Here is a 23,567-nt window from a genome sequence, read left to right on the forward strand (position 1 = left end):
AATCCTGCAGATGGAAATCTCGGACAACCGACTGTATCCTTCTTCTTCTTCTTCTTCTTTTTTTTTTTTTTTTTTTTTTTTTTTTGTGTCTGAGCCAGCTTTTGTTGGCTTGACTTATTGCACGCGATACTTGCTACTTCCTCCCAACATAAGTACTGGATGCCTCTATCCACCCAAGCTTAGGCAAATAGAAAGAAATCATCCAATGTTTTTGTTTCTACTGAAATTTGAACCTGAGACCTCATGATCTTATCCCACTCATTAACCTGTGTGTCATACCCGTGGGTGCTTCTTGTTCTTTTATATGTATCATCACTATAAACTAAATCAAGCACCTTGTAGATACAAGCCACCTTGTACTTCTAGTTTTTTGTGTGTTAAAGAGTGTTGGGACAATGGCAGGAGCTTGTTTTCCCGAGAAGGGTTAACTTGGTTGGGTTTAAGGTGAAAAAGTTTGAGGTTCAGCATCTTCTTTCCTTTTTCCTTGTGAAGAGAATTTTGGAAGGTTCATTTGGGAAAAAATGATTTGCGACACTGCACCATGTTAACATAAATCTCTTTCCCCTTTTCAGAAGATGTGTGAATGGAATTTATTGAAAACGCCTGGTTGACGTTATATACGAAATTTGAGAAACACTGGAGGTGATTTGAAGTAGTTTGGAGTCGCAATTCAGAGCTGAAAAACGTCAGATATATTGTATACACATGTATACAGATATCCATGAATATATGTGTATTGTACAGGAACGGGTTACCCTATGCGCACCGGAAGGATAGCGACTGCGGGTTCCCTGGTAAAAAAAAAAATGAAAATATAGGTGTGTACATGGATATCACCTCATGGATATACACCTCCTACCATACCGCCATTCTAAACCTAGTACTAGTACACTCTCATCTTTCTCTCAAACACTATCCTAGTTTATATATACGCGACACCTCTTGCCACACCACCATTCTCAACCCAGAAAACCATCATACTCCACTCAAACACCACCGTATTTCCATCAGCCCACCACCATTTATAGCACCAACGCGACAACCGTACCCAATCAAAAAGTTATCTACTCACGAACACCATTTGATTACAAAAATAGAAAAAGTTTTAGGGTCTAAAAAGAAGGAAAACTCTGGTAATATACTTGGTTACAGTTTGTCAAATTGTATTTAATAAATTTTCCAAATTAGGCTAAGCCGTGCAAATAACAATATAGTTTGGTTAGTTTTTGTCATTTAATGGGCCGAATGGCCAGGCAGTCCAAATTTCCAAACTTTTTCATGAATATGTAAACGATTTGGGGCAATTTGCAGGATTGTCCTTCGTTGGGGTGGTCTTTAATTTTTGTCCCTCAAATCAGTGGTCTTTAATTTTGTCCTTCGCTACAAGCCTCTTAGTTCCAGGTTCGAACCCCGCTCAGTCAAAAATTAAAAAAAAATATTCACTAGGCATAAGTTGGGATTCACACGGCATAAGTTGGATAGTTGGCTTTCAAACTCTTTAAGGCAAAAAAAAAAAAAAAAAAAAAAAAAAAAATTTGCTGGAATTTTGCAAACCTCTGCCTTAAGGCCTAATTTTGGGTAAAAGTTTGCCTTAAGGCATAAGCTGGGGTCCAACTTCTGCCTCCCAACTTCTACCCTGCGAATCCCAACTTATGGCTTGCGTTTTTTTTTTTTTTTTTTTTTTTACTGAGCCTGTGTTCGAACCTAGGACCTCCGGGCGTTAAGCGAAAAGCAAATATTAAAGACCACCAATTTGAGGGATAAAAATTAAAGGGCAATTTGTAGGATTGCCCTTCGCTGGAGTGGTCTGTAATTTTTATCCCTCAAAATGGTGGTCTTTAAATTTTGCCCTTCAGGCAGAATTTACATGGCACAGGCAGAATTTTTGCCTTGCAATTTTTTTAATTTTTTTTTTTTTACTGAGCTGGGGTTCGAACCCACAACCTCGGGATGTTAGGCCACCAATTTGAAGGCCAAAAATTAAAGACCACCCCGGATGAAGGACAATCCGTGCAAAAAAAAAAAAAAAAGAGAAAATTAAAGACCACCCCAAAAGAAGGTGAATGCGCGCCAAAAAATGAACGATTTGTCAATTCGGCCCAATGGTGTTTTACAAAAAGGAGAATTTCTTGTTTCTTTTTCTGTGAGAGGTATTGAAGAGTCAAAAGGGTTAGCTCTTTTGTTCTTCTTCGCCTACATAAATAACTTGTTGTAGCACGTAGGAGAGTCCAAATAAGCAAGTTGGACCATCTAGCTTTAAAATCTTGATAAGTTTGCTTACGTATGAGAGTTGTTTACGTATAATCCCAAAACGTGTTAGCTTAATTGCTCACACATTCTCCCTCCATCCAATTTTACTAGACGTCATTTAGTTAAACACATGAGTCAAGATATTAATTAGACGAAAGTCAAGACATTGTCATGTTTTTGGGTTACTCCACTCATTGTCTTTTAAAGTTTTGAGATTGACTTTCAAATTGTTTGACAATTTTTACAGGTAATTGCCGAGACAGATTAAAAATTTAAGGCGAATATGAGACATATCGTGTGTGTAAACATGTGTGTTTCAAGATAAAAGCTGCACGTGTGATGTAAAAGTTGCCGTAGCCTGAAACATTAGCGACGAGGCCAAGATATTAGCTATGGAAGTCAAAATATAATTTTTATCTTTAGGAGATTTTAACAAATAATTTATTGCACAAAAATAAATTTGACTTTTCTATAAATTATAATTTTGAAAAAAAAATCTTTGATATGTTTCCGCGAGTTTTCGGGAAAGATAAATTACCTATGTGCTATAGAAGCTGGCATAGAACAAGCTTCTGAACTAAGCTGCGGTCCAAGTCAATAAACAACCTGTGACGATCCTGCAGGCACTAAAATTTAATCGGACTTAAATCCACAAATAATTTGGATCATATTCTAAATTCAAGATGTATTGGTCCAAACAAATATTATGGGCTAATATAATTGGATTAATTGATTAGGTCCAATTGTTATGGATTTAATTGAAAGACTAATTCAATTGGACTAGTCGATCTTGTCGGACTTCACATGATGAGCCCACTCTATTAGCCCAAGGTCCATGCCACGTATCAGTGACGTGGCACGCCAAGTCAAGTCGAGGACCAATAAAATCGTGCCACATGCATAAGTGACACAACATGTCAAGTCAATAGAAGAACCAATCAAATGTCGCCAAGTGTTCAAATGACATGGTTCAACCAATCATATACAAACCCTAGCTCATCCCCTACAACTATAAATAGGGGTCTTCATAAAGCCAAATGAAAAAAAAAATACATAGAGAAGCTCTCGGTATGCAAGTCTTCCGCATACTAAGAAGTCTTCGCTCCAGTGGTGAGCCGCAAGTTTCCATACCTCTACGTTTGTGATTAAAGCTCGGCTCGCATTCGTAGTGAAATATCAACAACAAGTGATGCGTCTATTCAAGAACAAGCAAAGCCCTTGATTGACGACCGTATCGTGAGGAGAAGAATCAGAGGATTACATCTTTTTATTTAAGATTTCATAAAGATTGTAACCCCCGCACAAATTCTTGAAATCAAATATTATTCTTTGTCGCTATTTTTCTTGTCTTGATTATTATTTTCAGGAACGAAAGATTAGTCGTTACAGATCCTATTGATTTGTGATTAATTCAACAAAACAGTTAGGTTGAATATAACATGAAGTCATACATATTTGCCATGATTTTCATGCCACGAACTTCTTTTGTTAGTATTTTGAAATTATGACGCTCTACTATGATTTTGAGTAATTGAACATAACAAATATGTTAATATATTATGAAGTCTTACCGATAAGTCATGACTTGCATGCATGCCACAGGTCTAAAATATAATTTTTTTTCTTTTTCTAGATTTGTAAATCATATAAGAGAGTATCATGAGTTAAATAAAATAAATAAAGGAGAATGATACCACGAGTGCTGGAATAAATAAAAAAGAGATACATAAATGAAAAAGATGGAATAAATTTAAATGACTTACTATGAGTGAAAAATAGAAATCAGGACAATTCGATATGAATTGTGAGTTATCCAAAAGGATAATTAGGTTGAATATAGGATGAAGTCTTGTATTTGCATGTCACAATTGGTCGATTTTGTTGCTCTTCTGTCACGACCCAAATCATGGATCATGCGGGCACCCACACTAACCCTCCCTGGTGGGCGAACCCTTCAGATAACTACCTTAATTTGATACAACATGCGGAATAAATACTTTTATTATAAGAAATTTCCAAAATCTGGTCTAGACTCATACAAGAGCTTCTAAGAAGTTTACAATTTGAATAGATAACGGACTAAACCTGGATACGACTTCGTTTAAGGATAGAGAACAACGAAATCTAAGGAGAGACTACGGGTTGCAATAGCTCACCCAAACGTCTTTGACGAATGCCTCGAAACGGTCGTGAGACTCCGAACATCACACGAAAATAACTCTACTCCCGAAGGAGTGTAGCAAAAGAGTAGTATGAGCACAACACAAGGCTCGTAGGTATCATAGGCCGACAATGGTTAGTTCACGCATATAAACAAGAAGCAACTAACAAGTAAGCGAGATAAGTAATCAAACACGATCACACATCTAGCACGTGAGAAAGTCTTCGCATTAACGATAGTCACAAGGATCTCAATATCTCGGATTATAAGCCTAGGGAGAATTCTATAAACCTCGATTCCATCCAACCTTTAAAATAAATACTCACAAACAACAACTCGGAATTCACAAATCAAGAATCAATCGGAGAATGTGCCATGCAATGACATGAATGACCATTCAAATGGAGTGCTATGCAATGCAATGTCGTGCTATGTAAATGTTATGCAATGCGGTAGTCACCTCTCACACTCCACTCCCGTACACACATGCTATGGCAATGCCTCATAGTCATGACCCATGGGGGACCCGCGAAGTCCATGTACCACTCGTGCTCTCGGCGAAACCTCGGAGGCTATCAATCACTCTCAATCTCCGTGAGAAACCTCGAGTCTCTCTGTCACTCTTAATCTCCCGTAAAACCTCGAGTCTCTCTCCGTCACTCTCAATCTCCCACAGAAACCTCGAGTCTCTCAATCACTCTCAATCTCCGGCAAAAAACCTCTGAGTCTCTCAATCACTCTCTCACCATTATAACAACATAAGAGTAATATGAAAGCATGTCATGCATGATATCGGTCTCAACTATATCACCAATATGCAATAAACAAGTACAAGTCATATTATTGCCCACGGCTCAATCATCAATATTACCCTTCCCTTTCATAAGGAGAGGAGCTAGTATGTGATAAAGATACAACTAGGTGATAATTACATCACATAGCACATAGAATATGGGATGCATGCCTCGCATGGAATCAACCTCAATAATCACCGCAATCATAGGTTCCATAGATTCATACTAGGAATTGCAATTCAATATTCAATTCTCGAATAACCTTCCTCTTCCATATGACCAGTGGGATAACAAGAGAGAGAGAGAATTATATCAAATACATGAAATCACAATACAATGATGTACCACATAACAATATCGTAATAATGGCGACGAGCCCACATAACAAAAGATATCACAATAATGGCGACAAGCCCACATAATGTACCGGGCAATACCAACCTAGATGGAATTTACCTCCACACCATGCCCGAAGGCCTATCATGCTTTCCCCGTCAATCACTACTATTTACATACGTTTCGCTAACCGAGTCTAGACATAAAGTAAACCGTAACCTACCTCAATGCCGAACGGTGTCACGAACTTTCACGCCAAAGCTTTTTCCTTCTGAAGTGCTTCCGATCGGACAAGGTCTTTAGTGATTATTCGTCACACAATATGTGTACGCTACCCAATAATACTTCAACCTATATTAAGACGCCAACAACTATGGTTAAGCTACAGGGAGATTCAAACGTATTCTAACGTTAGTAACTCCTTTCTAGATGTTTAGGCGATGTTTTCTCGTATCTAAACCAACCACATACTACCAATACAACATCAATAATTATGTGTTCAATACCAATCCGGACAGCCCACACAATATTCTAAACAGCCCACATTCATAACATGCAATAACGATTCACATACGACTTCGACATTCTCAAGTTACTTTTATTAGTTTGTAGCCTTAACGTTTTCATGTAACAACTTATAACAGCCCATCCAACATACAATATGATGTATACTCTTAACTTATAATTATTCTTTCCAACTTAATGAAAACACAAGTCCAAAACAGTCCCTAACCAACAACACATCCAAAATAGTCCCTAACCGACAACATAACAATGTTCGAATTCTTGCAAACGTTTACGAACATACTAAGCCAACCACATGCGATTTTTTATACATCATTTCATGTCTTCTTTTCATATAATTTCAGTAAGTTATGACCAGCTATCCACACGACAAGTACAACATCAATTCATACGCAACTACGCTATATCGTCATTTCTATAATCCTTATAACAACTCACAAATGACTTTAGTTTCAACTCCAATCATTAAACACCTTCATTTCCATCATAAATTTCATGATAATAACAATCAAAATATCAAGTAAAAATAGTTCACTAACTTCCTCACAAAACAGTCCACACATGGTTTCAACATGCTTCAACATCACTCACATAAAATCATAGATTCACTTTATTTTCATACTAACACAACTTCACCTTTAACCTCCCAATTCTTTTCATTCTTTTTACCTTGAGATCTATGATAGTAACAACCATAAGTACCAAAGAAAAATCAGTCCATCAATACCACCAAAACAAATCCCACGGCCACAACAACATTCCAACACCAATGTTCACGATTTTATGCACGCATTTCATGTTCATCAAATTTACAATCATACTTCAAAATCAACACCTATAACCTCATGGTTATTATCATATTCCAACATCAACACACCTTATTTCATGCATACAACTTATATTCACACATCTACATCACCCTTAATACATGAAAAGAAAGTTAGAACTTACCTTGACAACTCGACTTCTCAACTTGGCTAGAGTTTGTGAAATGAACCAATACTTGTTTTGTTGCTCCAATAACTATCTTCACATTTCTAGGGATCTTCTAAAGGGTTGAAACACTTTGAAAAATAATTTTGGATCAAGACTCAAAGAGCTCAAAATCACCAATGTGGCCGAGAGCTTCTCTCTCTAGACTTAGGTTTTCTTTCTTTGTGTTGTGTAGTTGAAATGAATTGTGATACGATGTCTTAGTCATTATTTGGTTCAACTTTGATGCTACAAGTTGGTCACATGCTCCACTTATGGCATGATTCATTCCATTAACTTTACACTTAAAATTTTCTAATTTTTTCTCTTCAACTTTCGGCTAAGTGTGTTGTCTGATTTTTCATCTTTGTTTCCTTTCTTCTTTTTTTTCAATTGTTTACAAGACAATATCATGTGTGGTGAATGATTCACACACTACCCTTTGTCCCTTGTAATCATTCCAAGCATGAATGATCCATATTTAATGTGAAATGATCCTCCACCACGTTATGTCTTCCTAAAATAATGTATACTTTTATAAAGTAATGCATGCTTCAATATTCAATTCATTTGACTAACCTTTTCCTCCTCCAAATTTTGACTCCTTGGTCGAATATATATGTATATTTCTTCCAATTTATTTGTCCACAATATAATGAAAGTGTAGTGGATGAGTCACATTTAAATGTATATTTGTATGTCTCCCATAATAGTCTTATTTAAGATGACTTTGAGTCTATCTTTTGGACATGGCATGTTAATGTTCATATTGGCTCATTGTTGCCACTAATTTTAACTTAACACCACAATTAAGTAGTTCCTAATTTCCAACAACATTCTTGTACTAAGAAAAATTTGTAACCGATTAGTTCTAGTTTAGAAATTAAAATCCGAAGTTTCTATCTCACGTTGATTCTTTCGCGAATAACTCGACGTATAAAAATACGGGGTCTAACATCTTCCTGCTATCTCTACCGCTCAAACTTAAGAGTATTTAAGTCCGAAATTCTCTTATTAAACTTAAAAGGGACATCTCATGCAAATATTAAAATCAAGGATAATATTTAAATATCATCCCAAAGATATTCTTTTTGTGTAAATCACCATCAATTTTTTTCAAAAGAGCGTCAATTAACTTTCTTGCACAAATATAACTCCACCACTACGTGAGTCTGCCCCAAAATAAGCAATATATTCAAAACTTAGATGGAAAAGGAAAAGGAACTTTAGAACCTAACTTATAAAAGGAAGAATAATATTTATAGGGGATCAAGAATTTGGTAAGTTGGAATTGGCAGAGAAGCTTATGAACACACGAAACGGCAATATACCGTTTGTTAAAATGTTCTCTTTCAGTTTGTGACAATCAAGACATGGGTAGTGGTGTCCCATGAGAACGACCCTACACGTGTGACATCACCACTCTCCTGAAAAAATAGGTCCCTTCAAACTTTTGGACACTTTTCTAGTACTTTCTCTATCGCAAAAAAATTATCTTTTTTTTTTTAATATGTCCTAAAAAATTATTTTCTTTTTATATTTAAAAATAATTTAATTTTATGATATGATTTATAATTACACAAATATCTAAGGCTTATTTTGAACTATACATTTCAAAAAAAAAAATTTAAATTTTGTGTCAAGTTAAAAGAGGAAAAATTTTCTGAGACAGAGGGAGTAAATTTTTTACGGACAGTCTATTTTGACATCATGATCTAATTTGTATTCACTTTTTGCACATAATCCCTCATCAATTTTGGGCCCTCAAATTACAGCAATTTCTTACATGCTTATCCACATCTCGTGTACAGAGAAGTTTGACTTTTGAAATCTAAATTATAAATTGGGACATAGGTGTATATTAACTTCCAATATATGGTGTTTAAAGTAGGCTTTACAAAATCAAATACAAACATAGTGTCTGTAGTTAAATATGAGATAAAATTGGTTGGATTTCAGTTATTTTTGCTTAAACTTAGTTAATTTTACTTGAATTTCTGATAGAAATAGCTAATGTTAGACAAATATGATGAATTTCAGTTATATGTACCTGAATTTTATCAAGACTAATTTCATACAATGTATAGCAATGAATACACTATCACAAGAAAAATATTTTAAAAAAAATCGATACAAATTACTTCCTTTGTTTCAAAATATTTTTCTTACTTTCTTTTAAGTTCATTTAAAAATGAATGTCTCTTTCTTTTTTTGATAACTTTTTAATTCCAATTTTCACGTGACATATTTAAAATCATAAGATTAAATAATATTTTAGCATATTTAATATATCTTTAGGTAACCACCACAAAATTCAAAAGTCTTATTTAATTTTTTTAAACCTATACCAAGTTACAATCAGACAAACATTTTAAAACAGAGAAAGTAAATAACGTCAAAATCGGGGAAATCCAAGCACTTTGCCCCACTTTCCTGTCTTGTCAAAACCAAGCCCAATTTCTTCATCAATTTTGGGCCCTCAAACTACAGCAATTTCTTACATGCTTATCCACATTCTCGTGTAAAAAGAACCAAGTGAAAGCGACGTTCTTCTTAGCCCACCGTGTGCTGCCCGCCACGTTGCCCGGCCCAATCTACATCAACTTTGGCATCTTATAGTGGGGCCCATTGGGCTTTCTTTGTCTGCGTGGCATTTGTTTGACTACATTTGTTTTAAGGGACACGTGTAAGATGATCATACGGCCGACAACTTTCCCATTTTTCGATAATTCACTTGTAACCTATAAAGTACTCCCTTCCTCCGGATAAAAAAAAAGTGTCCACTTAGATTTTATTTTTAGGTAAAAAAAAGTGTTCACATATTAAATTAAGAAACAATTAACCTTATCTTTTCATATTTGCCCCTATTAAGTGTTATATGCTCAAATCCCAATGCTTATTTAATTAAGGATAGTTTAGTCAATTTACATATTTTTTTCTTGGAGTGAGTAGTTTCTTAAGGAGTGTGCAAATGGCTAAGTGGACTCTTTTTTTGATCCGGAGAGAGTATCAGATTTTTCTGATTTAGCCCAATGAGGTTTAATTGTTGTTATACTCTCCTCTGTTCCAATTTATTGGTGCAGTGATTTCAAGAAAGCGAACTTTTTATTTTGACCGTGAATTTATACATAAGCTATTTAAGTTTTTTTTTTTTAAAAAAATAATTTATATTTTTAGAAACTAAATAAAAAGCACATTAAGTCATAACAATTTACAATTTAAAACATTTAAACGACATAAAAATAAATTGTGTCAAAAAAAATTCTTGTTCAGAAGCTTGAAACTCTATTTGTATTACATAAATTGGGAAAGAGAAAATAACTACTCCTTCCGTTCCAAAAAGATTATCCTCCTTTTCTTTTTAATCTGTTCCAAAAAAATTATCACGTTTTTAGATTTAGAAACAATTTAACTTTATGAGATGATTTGCAGCCACATAAATATCTAAGACTTATTTAGACTATATATTTCAAAAGTCTTTTTTTAAAAAAAAATATTTTTGTGTTAAATTAAAAGAGAATAATCTTTTTTAAACGGAGGGAATATCTAACTACATAAAGTTCTAGAAACTAACTGAAAATTCACTTTTGACGTGTCGTATAGGCTATAGTCTAATACAAAATACGTGCGATGACAGAAGTTGTAATAACTAACTTCAAGAGATATAGTATTCAACTTAGGTTTTAGAAAGTAAAAATATTTTCCTCCTCTTTCAATTTATTGGTAGACATATGCAGTAGGATGTAAAGTTCAAGCTACGGATTTGAAAGAATTTTACATTCGTGTTAAAATTCACTCAACATATATAAATAATTAATTTGAATATTTTTTCTGAAATTTTCAACTTACCGTTTATAATTCTAAATCCGCCTTTGAACATATGAGCTTGTTATGCTATTGGCTTAATTTCATAGACCCATTAAGATCACATTTAATTCATTTAGACTTCTAAACTTATATCTAGCTAGAGGCAGGCCTGAGATTAATTCTACTTACTAGCAACTACTCTTCTACAATATTAGGTGAAAACTAAACGTAAATATGCATATCTAAAAATTATTCAATTGCATAAATATAATCCGAGACGAAGATAATAGGTGTGTCCGGTCGATCATCAAAAAGTTTCTCTGAATAGATATAATTAATTTGTAAAAGATAAATATAATAAGTAAGTACATATTATTGGATGATATATCTGGATAGATAATCGTGTTTGGTCTAACAATTAATCTATTTTTTTTTTGTACAAGTTCACATGTTCGAAACTCCCATGTGTTTTTATGTTTGTGTTTTTCTTTTATTAAATGATTCTTGAAACGAGTCGTTTTCAATTTAATTTGATTTAAGAAATTGCAATCCTAGCGAATAACAAAACCCTGGATTTAAACCTACAACCTTAGACTAAAGAAGTCTAAAAACTCAAGACGATATTTATATTGTTATGCATTTGACTTGCATTTTATCAATATAATTTTATTATATGATTTACTCTCCTTTTTTCGCCCTGTGATTCACTCTTTCATTTCTTTAAATATTGACATCGCTTGCCAAAATTTTTGATCCGCACTGTAAATGTAATATCTGCCCTTACTTCTTGAGATGTAGGTTTGTTAATACCATAGTAGTTTACACCACTAAATGTCTTCTATTTTACTTTGACTTAGTGTAACATTGCATTTGGTTTCAATTTCAATCATAATTCCACATGGTCTAGAAGTTCATAGAATCAATCTAATATGAAGCCAAAAGTGACATTTCATGGTTCTTTAAGTTACGCAAACGCACTGAGGCGGTTCTTCTTAAATAAGCAATTACTACTAATAGCTGTCTCTTTAACACCTCCCCTCGTCCACAAAACTTGCATCAGCAATATTGACAAAGAAAGCTACTTGATTTGAAGTATAAACAAATAAATGAAATTAATAGATGGCCTTTGCTTCATGAGTTTAGTAACTTAAGAGAGACAGATTTGAATACCCACAATGACTTGTCACAAAAGTATAGAAATGATGCCTAATGCAAGTTGTCATGAGTTGCAGTATCATCACCTGTGGCCTTTCAATTCTCTACCCCATTTAGTTACCAATTCTCTTGCCCATTTAGTTGTTTCATCTTCCGACATTTTCCACTTTAAGCTAACAGAAGAGAGGTCACACGACCTCAAAGTCGTAGCTCTTATGACTGATTTTTTCAATCTTTTCGATCTTGGTTTCGTAGGAGGCGGGGCCAAGAATTCAAATAAGGGAATTTAAAAAAAGTCTTATGCTAAGGGGATTTAACGATTTATAACATGCAGAAAGACATTTTGACCTACTTACATTGTATAATTTTTCAACGAAGGAAATTCAAATTCAACCCCTTGCGATCTGCATCTGCTGCTGCTTTTTTAATGTTTAAATCTGGTTCGACCATGATCATATATATAAACCTTATCCCGTTGTTTTAACGAGCGTTTTGCATTTTTCAACCGAACCTCAATAGTCATTCTAAAACCAATCTAATTAGTTACCTTTAAAAAGACGCTAAATGGGCCAGTACTTTCGAGCTTGCAAGTACCTTAATCACACGCAAATTCCTATTGTGTAAAGAGACCATCAAAAAAGCGGATGAGCTTTCTCTTCCTTTTCCCCAATTCTTGTCCTATTTCTACTTCAATTCACTACTAAAAAAACGAATTTCCAACGATATCCCTTTAGTAATTGGCTTGTCGAAAACGTTGTCAACGAACTTTCTGTCACAAATCCCTTAACAACGAGCAATTTCTTACGAGTTGTCCGTCAGAGATGTGCGTTTTTTTAGTAGTGATTCATCTTTCCCTATCGTAAGGAGATTCAAATTTATTACTCCCTCCAGCCCAAGTTATGTGAGTGTTACTAGGCACGGAGTTTAAGAAAAAAAGGAAAACTTTTGAAACTTATAGTCTAAAACAAGTCATAAATATTTGTGTGGTTGTACATTATAAATTCGGCAGGAGAGGGAGTACTAATTTTTAATCTAACTCTGGCATGATCACATATACAGATCTTATCTCGTGAGTTTTAACAAGCATTTTACATTCTTTCACCCGAACCTTAATAGCCTTTCCAAGACAAACCTAACCAATTGCCTTTAGAAAGGCTCTAAATATGCCATTGATCCCCTCGAGCGTACAAGTACATTAATCACATATAACTTTCTATTGTGGAAAGAGTCGCTCGAAAGCACAGATGAGCGTTCTCTTCCTTTATAACATCCATTGTTCTGTCCTGTCTCTTGTTCAATTCATCTTTCCCTATCGTAATGGAGATTCGAAATTTATTAATATATAATCCCAAGAAAAAACAATTAATTAATTCCTTTTCATGTTGAGTCAATTCAGGCTTTCTAAATATTTTTAAAAGGAAAAAATAAAAGAGAACGAGAGGAGAACCACACAAAGTAATGATCGAATCTTTAAGACAACAAATATTATCGTGTAATTTGTCTCTTAATTATTGGTTTATCTAAAAGAAAGCTTGATTCCTCAAGGACTTAACATACAACCTAGTGTTTGGTAAGGTTCCAACACTGTAGTTAATTAAAAAATTAATAAAGAAGTTAGCGGATTTAGAGTATAAATATTTCATTTGATTTGTTCCTTCAAACCTACGTGCTTGCTATCCTTAAAAGAAGGGATTAAAATAGACACTATTACCAAATTTTAGTAAATAACGTTCACAAGTCACAGTACAAATTACACATGTTAACATGTAACAGGAAATGCATCAGCAAGATATTCATGTTAAAAAGAGTCGTTGATTCCCTCAATAAAAATATGTTTAAAGTGATGGGGTGTGTCTCAACGTCCATTTTATAAAGTTAATTAAAGAAAAGAAATTTTCAACATCTAGCTAAAAAGTCATTGCCTATTGAACTACGCTTTTGAATCCAATCATCCACAAAATTTGACTTTAGAGGGTATTGCCTTTCCTTTTTTTCTTTCCCTTGCAAAAGATTCCAACCTCAATCCTCTCTTTTTTTCTTACATGCAAACAGATGCAGTTGTCTTTTTCTTTACCTTTTTTTTTTTTTTTTTTTTACGTTGATGATTTCTCTTCTAGGAGGTAAAATAATCACATTTTTTTGGTTTTTCACGTGGTGTTCGCAAGGCCGGCTAAAGGGCCAAGTTGCTGGAGCAAAGCTTTAGGCCTCCACATTTTGGAGGCCCTATTTTTTTATTAGTGGTACTAAGTTTTATGATTAAATTCTTAAGAAAAATATTGAATATTATAAGATAAAATGATATACAAGCTCTTCAGAAAGGAAATAAAACTGTTTAGCAATGTAACAAGTAATCACTATTAGACAATTTATTACATTCTCACATGAATAATCTTCTTTCTCTGATTTACTTTCTCATAATTTTTATTTTTCTTCTTCTTCCTACTAAGCTATCTATTATCACAAAGAGTTTAAGTTTTTATACTAAATATTTTTACCATAAAAACATCCAAAGAATATTTATAGATAAACCTACTTAAAATATAGCAAATTGAAGTTATAAAAGTTTGATTTTATACTAAATTACCAACTTTTAGAATCATGCCCTATTGATCGAGCTTTCTGTTGCCTTTTTTTAAAAAAAAAAAAAATTCATATTTGTTGTCTTTTTATACTTTTCTCCATAAGTGTATTCTTTTTTATTACATGCTAAAATTCAAATATAGCAACTAGAGAATATCAATCAAGTACTCAAAACTCAAAAAAGAAGGATGTGAAAAAAAAATGAAATTTGTATACAATCCAAAAAAGGAGCTCTTTATCTTATATTTCAAGAAAGATTAAATGAATCGGTGATATTGTTAATTGGAAAAGAACTATTAGAGGAAACCTATTATTAAACAATATTACATAATAACTTTGTTTTTCAAAAAGTTAATTTAAGAAATGTCAAAGATTTTTTAAATTTTATAGAAAGAAGCTTAAGGCCTCTTAATAGAATGTGGCTTTAGGCCACTAAATATGTTGAACCGTCCCTGGGTGTTCGGACCGGCGTTGGGGCCCAACTGAATTTAGATTCGCGCTGGGAAGTTTCACATTAAGGGCAAAAAACTCCCTAATAAAGGCGACTCCTTATCCAGGGGCCCTCGAACCCAAAACCTTTGGTTAAGGATGAAGGAGCACTTTGTCACTCCACCACATACCCTTATCGGTAAAATAATCCCATATATTCATGCTTGGAGGATTTCTAGAGAAATAGAAAAACTTACATCCTTGTAATATTTTCTATGTTGTTTTTTAGTTTATTCTAAAATGAATGACTGTCTTTTTACATTTTAAAATTTTGATTTTAAATTTTTCATTTTACTCTCACTAGCATGCTCTTATGGCTATAGAAATGTTATGGCATATTTTAATATAATAAGTTCTAAGAGTTGCTTTAGTAAGTTTAAGAAGGCTTTCGTTTTTTTCTCTCTCAAACTTCACTTATAGTATGTTTCAGAAGGTTTTGGTTATTTTCTTTCCTAAACTTTACTTACTGATATATGTTTACGATTACAAGTTCTAATGATAGTACTTTTTGTACGTCCTCTAAGATTTTTTTTTTTCTCATCTCTAGTCAAACACAATTATATAAAATAAAATGGCGGGAGGGTTTATTTTTCAGAAGTCTTTTGGAGATTAAAAAGAAAAGTTTTATGTACTATATATACTCTTTTTATACATGACCAAACACCTAAAAGCCAGTGGTTTTTCCCATTGCAGAAAGGGTTTTTGAGTCCCATAGTTTTCTATTCAAAACCTCCTTCTTTCCTTTCCCACTAGAAGGAAAATGACATGCTTTATTCACTTTATACATATCCCAGAAAATGACTTGTCATGATTTTACTTTTCCAAATAAGGCCAAAGGATCCTAACTTAAAAAATTTATCAGTAAAAACAAACTGAATCACTTGCAACTGTGTAGAATTCATCATGATCAACTGAAAAGAAGCGGAAAAAAAAGGCAATAGTACCATTTTTGTCTGAGCTAAAGAAAAAAGGCCAATCACAACTTCTTTTGGAACAAAGCTAATAAAGAGTCTAAAGACACCTCATTTAGTTAAACTACTACTTAGTAATCCTATATACAGCATATTATTGATTAAAATAGTGTAAGACTACATAAGAAATTTTAGCAATTGCCTCGGAACACTAAAGTAGGATTGAGCCAAATCTTGAAACTCAAAAACTTAATATTGCCAGAACCAACAAGGCTGATCCTCAATTTGGAAACTCAGATTGCATGAATTAGTTTGAATTTGATCCCCAATTTCTGGTAAACATAAAAAGCTCTTGCTTAAGTTGTCATCTTCATCTTGAGAATAATCAGATGGCTCTGGCTCAAGTACATTTGAAGAATGATTTCCATCAGTATAATGTGGACTATCTGAATCAATAACATCACTTTTTGCTGAACTTGCATCTTCTTGTTTGCACACTAGCTTTGGTATACTTGGCACATTTGAAGTAACAACAATTGGAGTTGATTTTTTAGCCTCTTGTGCATCTACTGGGCTAATTGGTTCACTTTTTTCTGAGTTTTCCTTCCCTTTCTCCCTCCTATGCCATTTGTCTGTCAGCAAATTAACCTATTCAACAAAATTAAAGAATATATTATAAACCCCGTTAACAAAATTGAACCTTAGGCTTAACTCAACACTAACACAAAAACTAACTTATGAGGCGAGGATTATTCAAAACCCTTAAGAGAGACGATAAGATATTCCTTCGACTAATGTGAAACACTTAACACACCAACACTCCTTGGTTGGGTAACCCAAGATGCCCGACACTTAACTGCAAACACTTTAACCTCAAAAACTAGCTCATGAGATAGAGAATAACCTAAGACCATATAAGGGACGACAACTCATTTTACTAACATAGGACACTTAACAAACCCTTTGGCAGCAGGGGCGGAGCTACTGGTTCGACAGAAACCAGTAGCTTCGGCTCAAAATATGTATTAGTATTTAAAGATTCATTTAATATGTATAAGAAATTATCAAGAACCCACTAAGCTACGTTTTCTAGAATTCAGAACCCGCAAACTCAAAATTCTAGCTCCACCTCTGCTCGGAAGTTCTAATGCTAATGAAGAATGCTGGAAGTTCAAGATACCTCATTTCTCAAATTCTCATTCTCCTTGAAAAGGGTGTCATAATCATCCTTCAGTTTATTAAAGTTAGCTTTCAAAACGTCATAGTCCTTCTCAAGTACTTTAGTCTTGTATCTAGCACGCCTGTTTTGAAACCAAATAGCAATTTGCCTAGGTTGCAACCCAAGTTCATTAGCCAATTGAACTTTCCTCTCTGGTTCAAGCTTGTTGTCTACCTCAAAACTCTTCTCAAGAAACTGAACTTGATTAGGCAAAAGTCTTCTCTTTTTTTCTGGTTGGTGAAAACAAGTATCATAATCATCATTGCTTGTTTCTTCTTTGTCAATTTGTGTGAAAAATGGCCTCTCTTTAGTTAATTCTCCATCTTTGAAATTAACCATTGTTGCAGGCCCTGAAACAGAGCAAATCAAGGAAGAACAAATTCACTAATGTATCAAATCTTGAAAACACTAAGTTTCTTCACTTCAAAACAAGTAAATTGGACCATGTAGTCATCATTTTCCTTTGATTGACTGCTAAATCAGAGTTCTTCTACTTCTAAAACTAAAAAGACTCAAACTTTAATAGAAATTTTACAAAACAAGTGTCAAAACATTGTTACATTGAATTGAGCAAAAATATCTTCTTTTCTTGGAAAAAAGATTAAAAGAACTTAAGTAATAAATGGCCTAGTTTTCAGTAACCATAACTAGTCAATCTTTAAGCTGAAATAGAGATAAGAGTCAAGTACTATAAGCTTACAAGAACCATTTTGAACCATTAACTATATTAGAGTTTTTCTACAACAAAAAAAGGCTCAATTTTGGACAAATAATTGAACAAAACAAGAATCCAAACTATTTACATTGAATTCAGCAAAATCTGATCTTTTCTTGGGAAAAAAAATATTAAAGAGTAAAAGGACTTTAGTACTAACAAACGACAAAATTTTCATTAACCATACACTTAGTCATCAAAGATTCAACCTTTAAGCTGAAACTAAAATAACAGCCAGCTATCATAAGCTTACAAGAAGAATAAAACAAAGAATAGCAAGAACAAGAACATACTTTTACCATGGAAAGAGGTGGAAGAATTGGACATCCAGAGACAATGAGAAAGTTTTTCATTTGGAAGCAAAACATTATTAGTAGTAGTAGTAGTAGTCATGTTACAACTTTCATTAACCCTTCCAACTTCCATATCTTTTTTTCTAGGGTGTAAGAATTATGAAAAACTATATGGTAATATTAAGCAGTGGAAAATGGGGTTTCTTGATTGAATCTTGAAGTTGTTATTAACAATAACACTAAGGTTATGTCACAAGTAAGGGAACAATGAAGGGTCAATGCCATCATCTAGCAAAATAAACTTAAAATTTGAGTGAAGAAAACAATGCATTAATTAAAGAAGGAAGAAAGAAGTGAAAGAGAGAAAAAGGAGATTCTTCCTTGAGAAGAGGAGATTGAGGGGATATATATAAACAAGCTAAGTTGAAGCATGAAAGTGGCAACAAATAGCTTTCTTCTTGCAATAGAACACGGGATAAAATTGAATTTCCTATTTTGCCCCTGCAATTATTTTTTACTTTTTTCCAACTTTTTTTTTTTTTTTCTTGTTTGTGGATTTGGTAGTTTTGATTTTCATAGTATCAACTAAGGGCTCGTTTGGTACGAGTGATAAGGAATAAATAATCCTGGGATCAAATTTAAGATGAGTTTATCCCGCGTTTGGTTGGGATAAAAATATGATATAACTAAATACGAGATTAATAATCCCAGAATTGTAGTGTTATTTTATCCATGTGGGAGGGTGGAATAACCAGAGGTGAAGCGTGATCCGAACCTTGTGGGTTCGGGATTCTAATTCTTTAAAGTTATCGAGTTCGTAATTAATTATTTGTACATATTTGACAAAAATTTTAATACAAATATATGGTTCGGACAAAAGCTACTGGTTCGGCCGAACGCATACCCAAAGGGCTGGCTCCGCCCCTGGGAATAACTAATCTCGGGATAAGTAATTCTAGAATAACTTGTTTCCCAACCAAACGCCCCCTAAAGGTATTTGCTTCTACAATTTTTTTTTCCTCTTATAAATATACCACTTTTTTCTTTGTGAGCATGGTTTTTCTAATATTTTGAAACTCAATAGGTATGTAAGCAATTATTTATGTTGATAAATTAAAATCTCTAAAAGGTATTAATAATTTCACAATGATAATTAGTCAGACCTCTCTATAACTGTCAAAAAATTTAGAGAAACAACTTCATTATAGAGGTTTGATTGTATATTCAGTTTTTTGGTAGATTGAAAAATAACTAAATAAAAGCCTTAAGTTCTTTCACAAGCCACGTGGCACAAATTAACCCAAGAGGTGTATGCATTCAGTAAAGATGAAGTAAGTCCCTTCTTTGGCAAAGACTACTCGCTCGCGGTAGAGAAGAAACTCCATATTCTTTAGCCATTCTCCTAGATTAGCAAATCTCCATTTCACACGCTAAAAAATCTGCACATTGATTCGCTTTTCTCCAAGTATGTTTGATAGTAGCCTTATTTGCTTCCAACAAATATCTGCAATCTTTAATTACCCTAAGAGGATGACATTGTATGTTCTCCTCTTTGATAAACTTGATAACAAGCAGACAGTCTGTTTTCACCTCCAACTCTTTATAATCCCATTTCTTTTGCTAATTTTAGCTTATGTTTGATGCTCCATAGTTTGTAGTGAGGCGTGAGGTAGGTTTCATCTTACCCGAGTATCTTAGCATCCACTTTTCTTGATCAACTTTAAAATTTTCTCCAAAAGTTGTGTCTCCAATTTGAGTCTTGAAACTGCCATCAATATTCAGTTTGATCATATATTCATGTACACACCATGTTGTATAATGTGACAAAATGTACCCAAAAAATAACCTGACAAAGCAGTTATATAGAGTTAACTCTATATTAAATCAAGCTAATATCTCAGCTAATTCATAGTTTCATACTAGAATTAAAGTCTAATTAGCAAAAAGATACAGTAATTTTTTTGTTGGGTAGATTTTTTGTACTCTATAGTGGCTAAAAATTTAATATTGAAATTTAATTACTATAATTTTTTTTTTGACACTTTACTGTTAATTATACATAATAAAACTCAGTGACCGGTGGCAAAATTAACCCCTTGTGATAAGTCAGGTGAGGGTTTCAATTCTTTGGTTCGATGGATCACTTAAAAAAATTTATACCATACAATTTTTAGGTTACTCTGTTAACCATCTCGATTTAAATTAATGAACCATTTTGTCACATGGCAAATTGTTGAGCAATAACGTAATCACTTTAAAAAGCTACATACAGCATTAGCAACAGGATTTATAATATTACCATTAAAGGTTACGATGGGATGATAAGTACTATTCTTGTGCTTTTAACGGAGATCATCTCAAACACTACTAAAAACGTGAAATTCTGATGAACAGTGGCGGATGGAGCTCTATAATTTGGGGTTTAATTGAACCCCAAACTTTCGTTGCGAGGTATAAATTTATGTGTAAAAATTTATTAAATTTATAATAAATAGTAGATATGAACCCATAACTTTAGAAATATAATAGTTTAGTGCTAAAAATTTAAGATGTTGAACCCCTAAAACTTAAATCCTAAATCCGCCTCTCTTTGATGAATCTTTCTATCGGAAACTCGGGATTTCAAACGGAAAATCCGTTGAAAATATTTCCTACGAGCGAAATTCGACGGAAATTCAAATGAAATTTCTTTTTTTGGTAATGGAGGTCGAGTAGTCGTGAGAATAGAGTCGTCTTTAGCTGAAAGCGTTTTACCTCACAAAATAAATTCCCTAATAAAAGTCCGGATTACTTGAATCCCGAAATTGAAATGGAATACTGAATGGAAACCAAAAAAGAATTTATGGTCCAAAATTGTGAATAATGTCTGTAGTCGACTAGGGTTCCCAAGTTCCCATAGAAAAAGTTAATTGATGTGTTATAACATCGCACGTCAAGTAGTTTCTGTTGAACCTAATATTCTCTTAAAATTTTCATCTGATGTGATGTATGTGTTATCCATCGATACAATCTTTATTCTACCAGCATTACGTATTTGGCCGTGGGTTTCCTAAATTTGTTAGTCAATGTAATCCTTTCTTATTACTAACACGATTCAATTTAAACAACCATAACTACTTATTTTTAGCTAAACGTGTTTCACCAAAATCCCTGAAAGAGATATTTCAACTAATGATTTTTTAGGATTTAATTGGACATTAAAATCCTCTAAACACATTACTGATTCTATTTGAAAATCGAATGGTAGATTAAACAAGGTTCGATTCGTGTCAAATAGTTCTATTCATGTTCTTCCACATACCCTGATCGCCTTTGCCACCTTCGAAAAATTAAAAGAAGATATTTCGATCATTAATTCACCAAATAAAAAAATTGTTTAAGAAATGGAGTACTACTTAGGTGCCAATCTAAGATAATTATTTTTTATTTTATTTAACTATTTGATATTCGAAATTTCTTAGCCAGCTTAATTTGGATTCGTGCAATATAGGGCGAATCTAGTAAGGTTCCTAAAAAAAATTCTCTCACACTGCTGGAATTTAATAAATATGGTTAAGGAAGGATGGATCTCATATATAACCATGACGGAAGCAGAATTTCACCAAGAAGGTATATCATCTCCTATAGATACATAAAAAATAAAAAAAATCAATCTTATATACGGTGCAAATTTCACCACCTTATTCCGTCTCTCTATCTCCGTCTTTGCATCCATCCACCACAATCCTTGTAGTAAAGTTAAGATAATATCTCAGAAAGTCATGCCAACCGAAAGAGGAAAAGGAGCAGAATTAGTAAGGAAAGAAAGTTGCATCGGCCTAAAAAAACTCTCCATAAAAAGCCTATCTAAAAATGCAAAGACTTGTAGGTAAGAGAGGGTGCAAATTAAATATCTCAATTCATATTGAAAATTTTGGAAAAAGAAATATCCAGCTTTCGAAGTTCTGAAGGTTTTGCTGGCATCTCTGTACTATTATGGGAAAAAAGGAATTAAAAAAGATTTGCATTCCTTTAGCCTAATTCATTGAACTGCAAAAAGATCATTTTAGAAAAAAAGATATTGAAGCTCATTCATTGGCTGCATTGCGTGGTTGATTTCATCACAGGGATTTGCAAAGAACAAAATCCCTATCTGCTATACCATTTTAAAATTAAAAGTTGGCAAAAAAGTTAGTGCCCAATTGATGTGAACTTCAGTTTCCTAATTTAATACCAGAACCTTAAATATCTTCTTTGTTTTTATTTTTATTTTATTCTTTCAGATTCATTATTAGAATCTCTGATGGTAGTTGCCAGTCAATCTTTAATTATTGTACTGCTCTAGTTCGAAATTATTCATTTTGATAAATTGAATTTATGTAAATTAATAAATTTTTAATATTTTAAAGGGCCGTTTGATTCAAAAGAAGGTTATCAGGAATATAATGCACTTCATATATGAGATTGATAAAACCAATATTTTTGTACAAAATTTATCTGGTACTATTTCCTAATACTAATGTCAAAGTGCTGGATAAATGCAATTTTAAATTTAACACCGAGATTAGTATCCTAATCCCCTTAACCAACAATAACAACAACACTGACATATTTACTGTAATTCACTAGTGGGGTCCGGATAAGATGAGGTATAAACAGACCTTACCGCCAAGGGCGAATTTGTGTATATAATTTGAGTCACGTGAACACATGGTTATTTGACTAAACTCAATATATTATGTGTATAATTCTTAAAATATATCTAATATTAACTGAAGGAACACATAGTCAAATTAGGTTGAGTGAAGCACTGGTTAGGGACTATGTTTATATCCACAAGGTCTTGGGATCAAACCCCAGCACCTGCATGCTTTTTTTGTTTTTTGGCTTTTATTTTCTAAAGCAGCCTTTTAAGTTTTAACCTTCCTTTTTATATTATTCTAAATCTTTTTTCTTCTATAATTCTACTTACCCAAAAGTAAAAAATGTGTTTCTTTATTATATTGCATCAGATGATTTTTTTTCCCTTTATTTCTAATTACGAAGACCCAAAAGGCAACAGAAATCAAAAAACCACATGGCGCTAAGCTGCAACGATGAAAAACAACTTACTTCATAAAAAATGTAATTAATTATCCTTTGCTCACCAAGTTGATGTGTCATGAAATTTTATATCTTATCTTAAAAGACGTGCGAACTCCATCCTCTTCGGGACGGTTAACTTCCGAAAGATCTCTGGCTCAAAAAATCCCCTTAACCAAATGACCGCCAACAAGAAATCATTTGTAATTTTCTTTTAAAAAATATCCTTTTAATTTTAGTGGAGTATTAATTAAGTGACACTTATAGGAAAAACAAAATGTAAATTTAAAAATACTCTT

General features: G+C 33.2%; 1 protein-coding gene across 2 annotated transcripts; it reads right to left on the reverse strand.

The window, feature by feature from the left end:
- Positions 1-15,998: 15,998 nt before the first annotated feature.
- On the reverse strand, positions 15,999-18,602 carry LOC132067465 (homeobox-leucine zipper protein HAT5). Of its 2 annotated transcripts, none has more exons than XM_059460718.1 (3): positions 18,214-18,602; positions 17,161-17,549; positions 15,999-16,628 (listed from the first exon to the last, which is right to left on the reverse strand). In XM_059460718.1, exons 1-3 carry the CDS (start codon positions 18,338-18,340, stop codon positions 16,230-16,232), a joined length of 915 nt encoding a protein of 304 aa, XP_059316701.1. In that variant the 5' UTR covers positions 18,341-18,602; the 3' UTR covers positions 15,999-16,229. The 2 variants fall into 2 exon arrangements, with proteins under 2 accessions (XP_059316701.1, XP_059316700.1); XM_059460717.1 differs by having other exon boundaries at positions 18,208-18,600.
- Positions 18,603-23,567: the final 4,965 nt, after the last annotated feature.

The sequence above is a fragment of the Lycium ferocissimum genome, chromosome 8 (genome assembly GCF_029784015.1).
Source record: "Lycium ferocissimum isolate CSIRO_LF1 chromosome 8, AGI_CSIRO_Lferr_CH_V1, whole genome shotgun sequence".
Lineage (NCBI taxonomy): Eukaryota > Viridiplantae > Streptophyta > Magnoliopsida > Solanales > Solanaceae > Lycium > Lycium ferocissimum.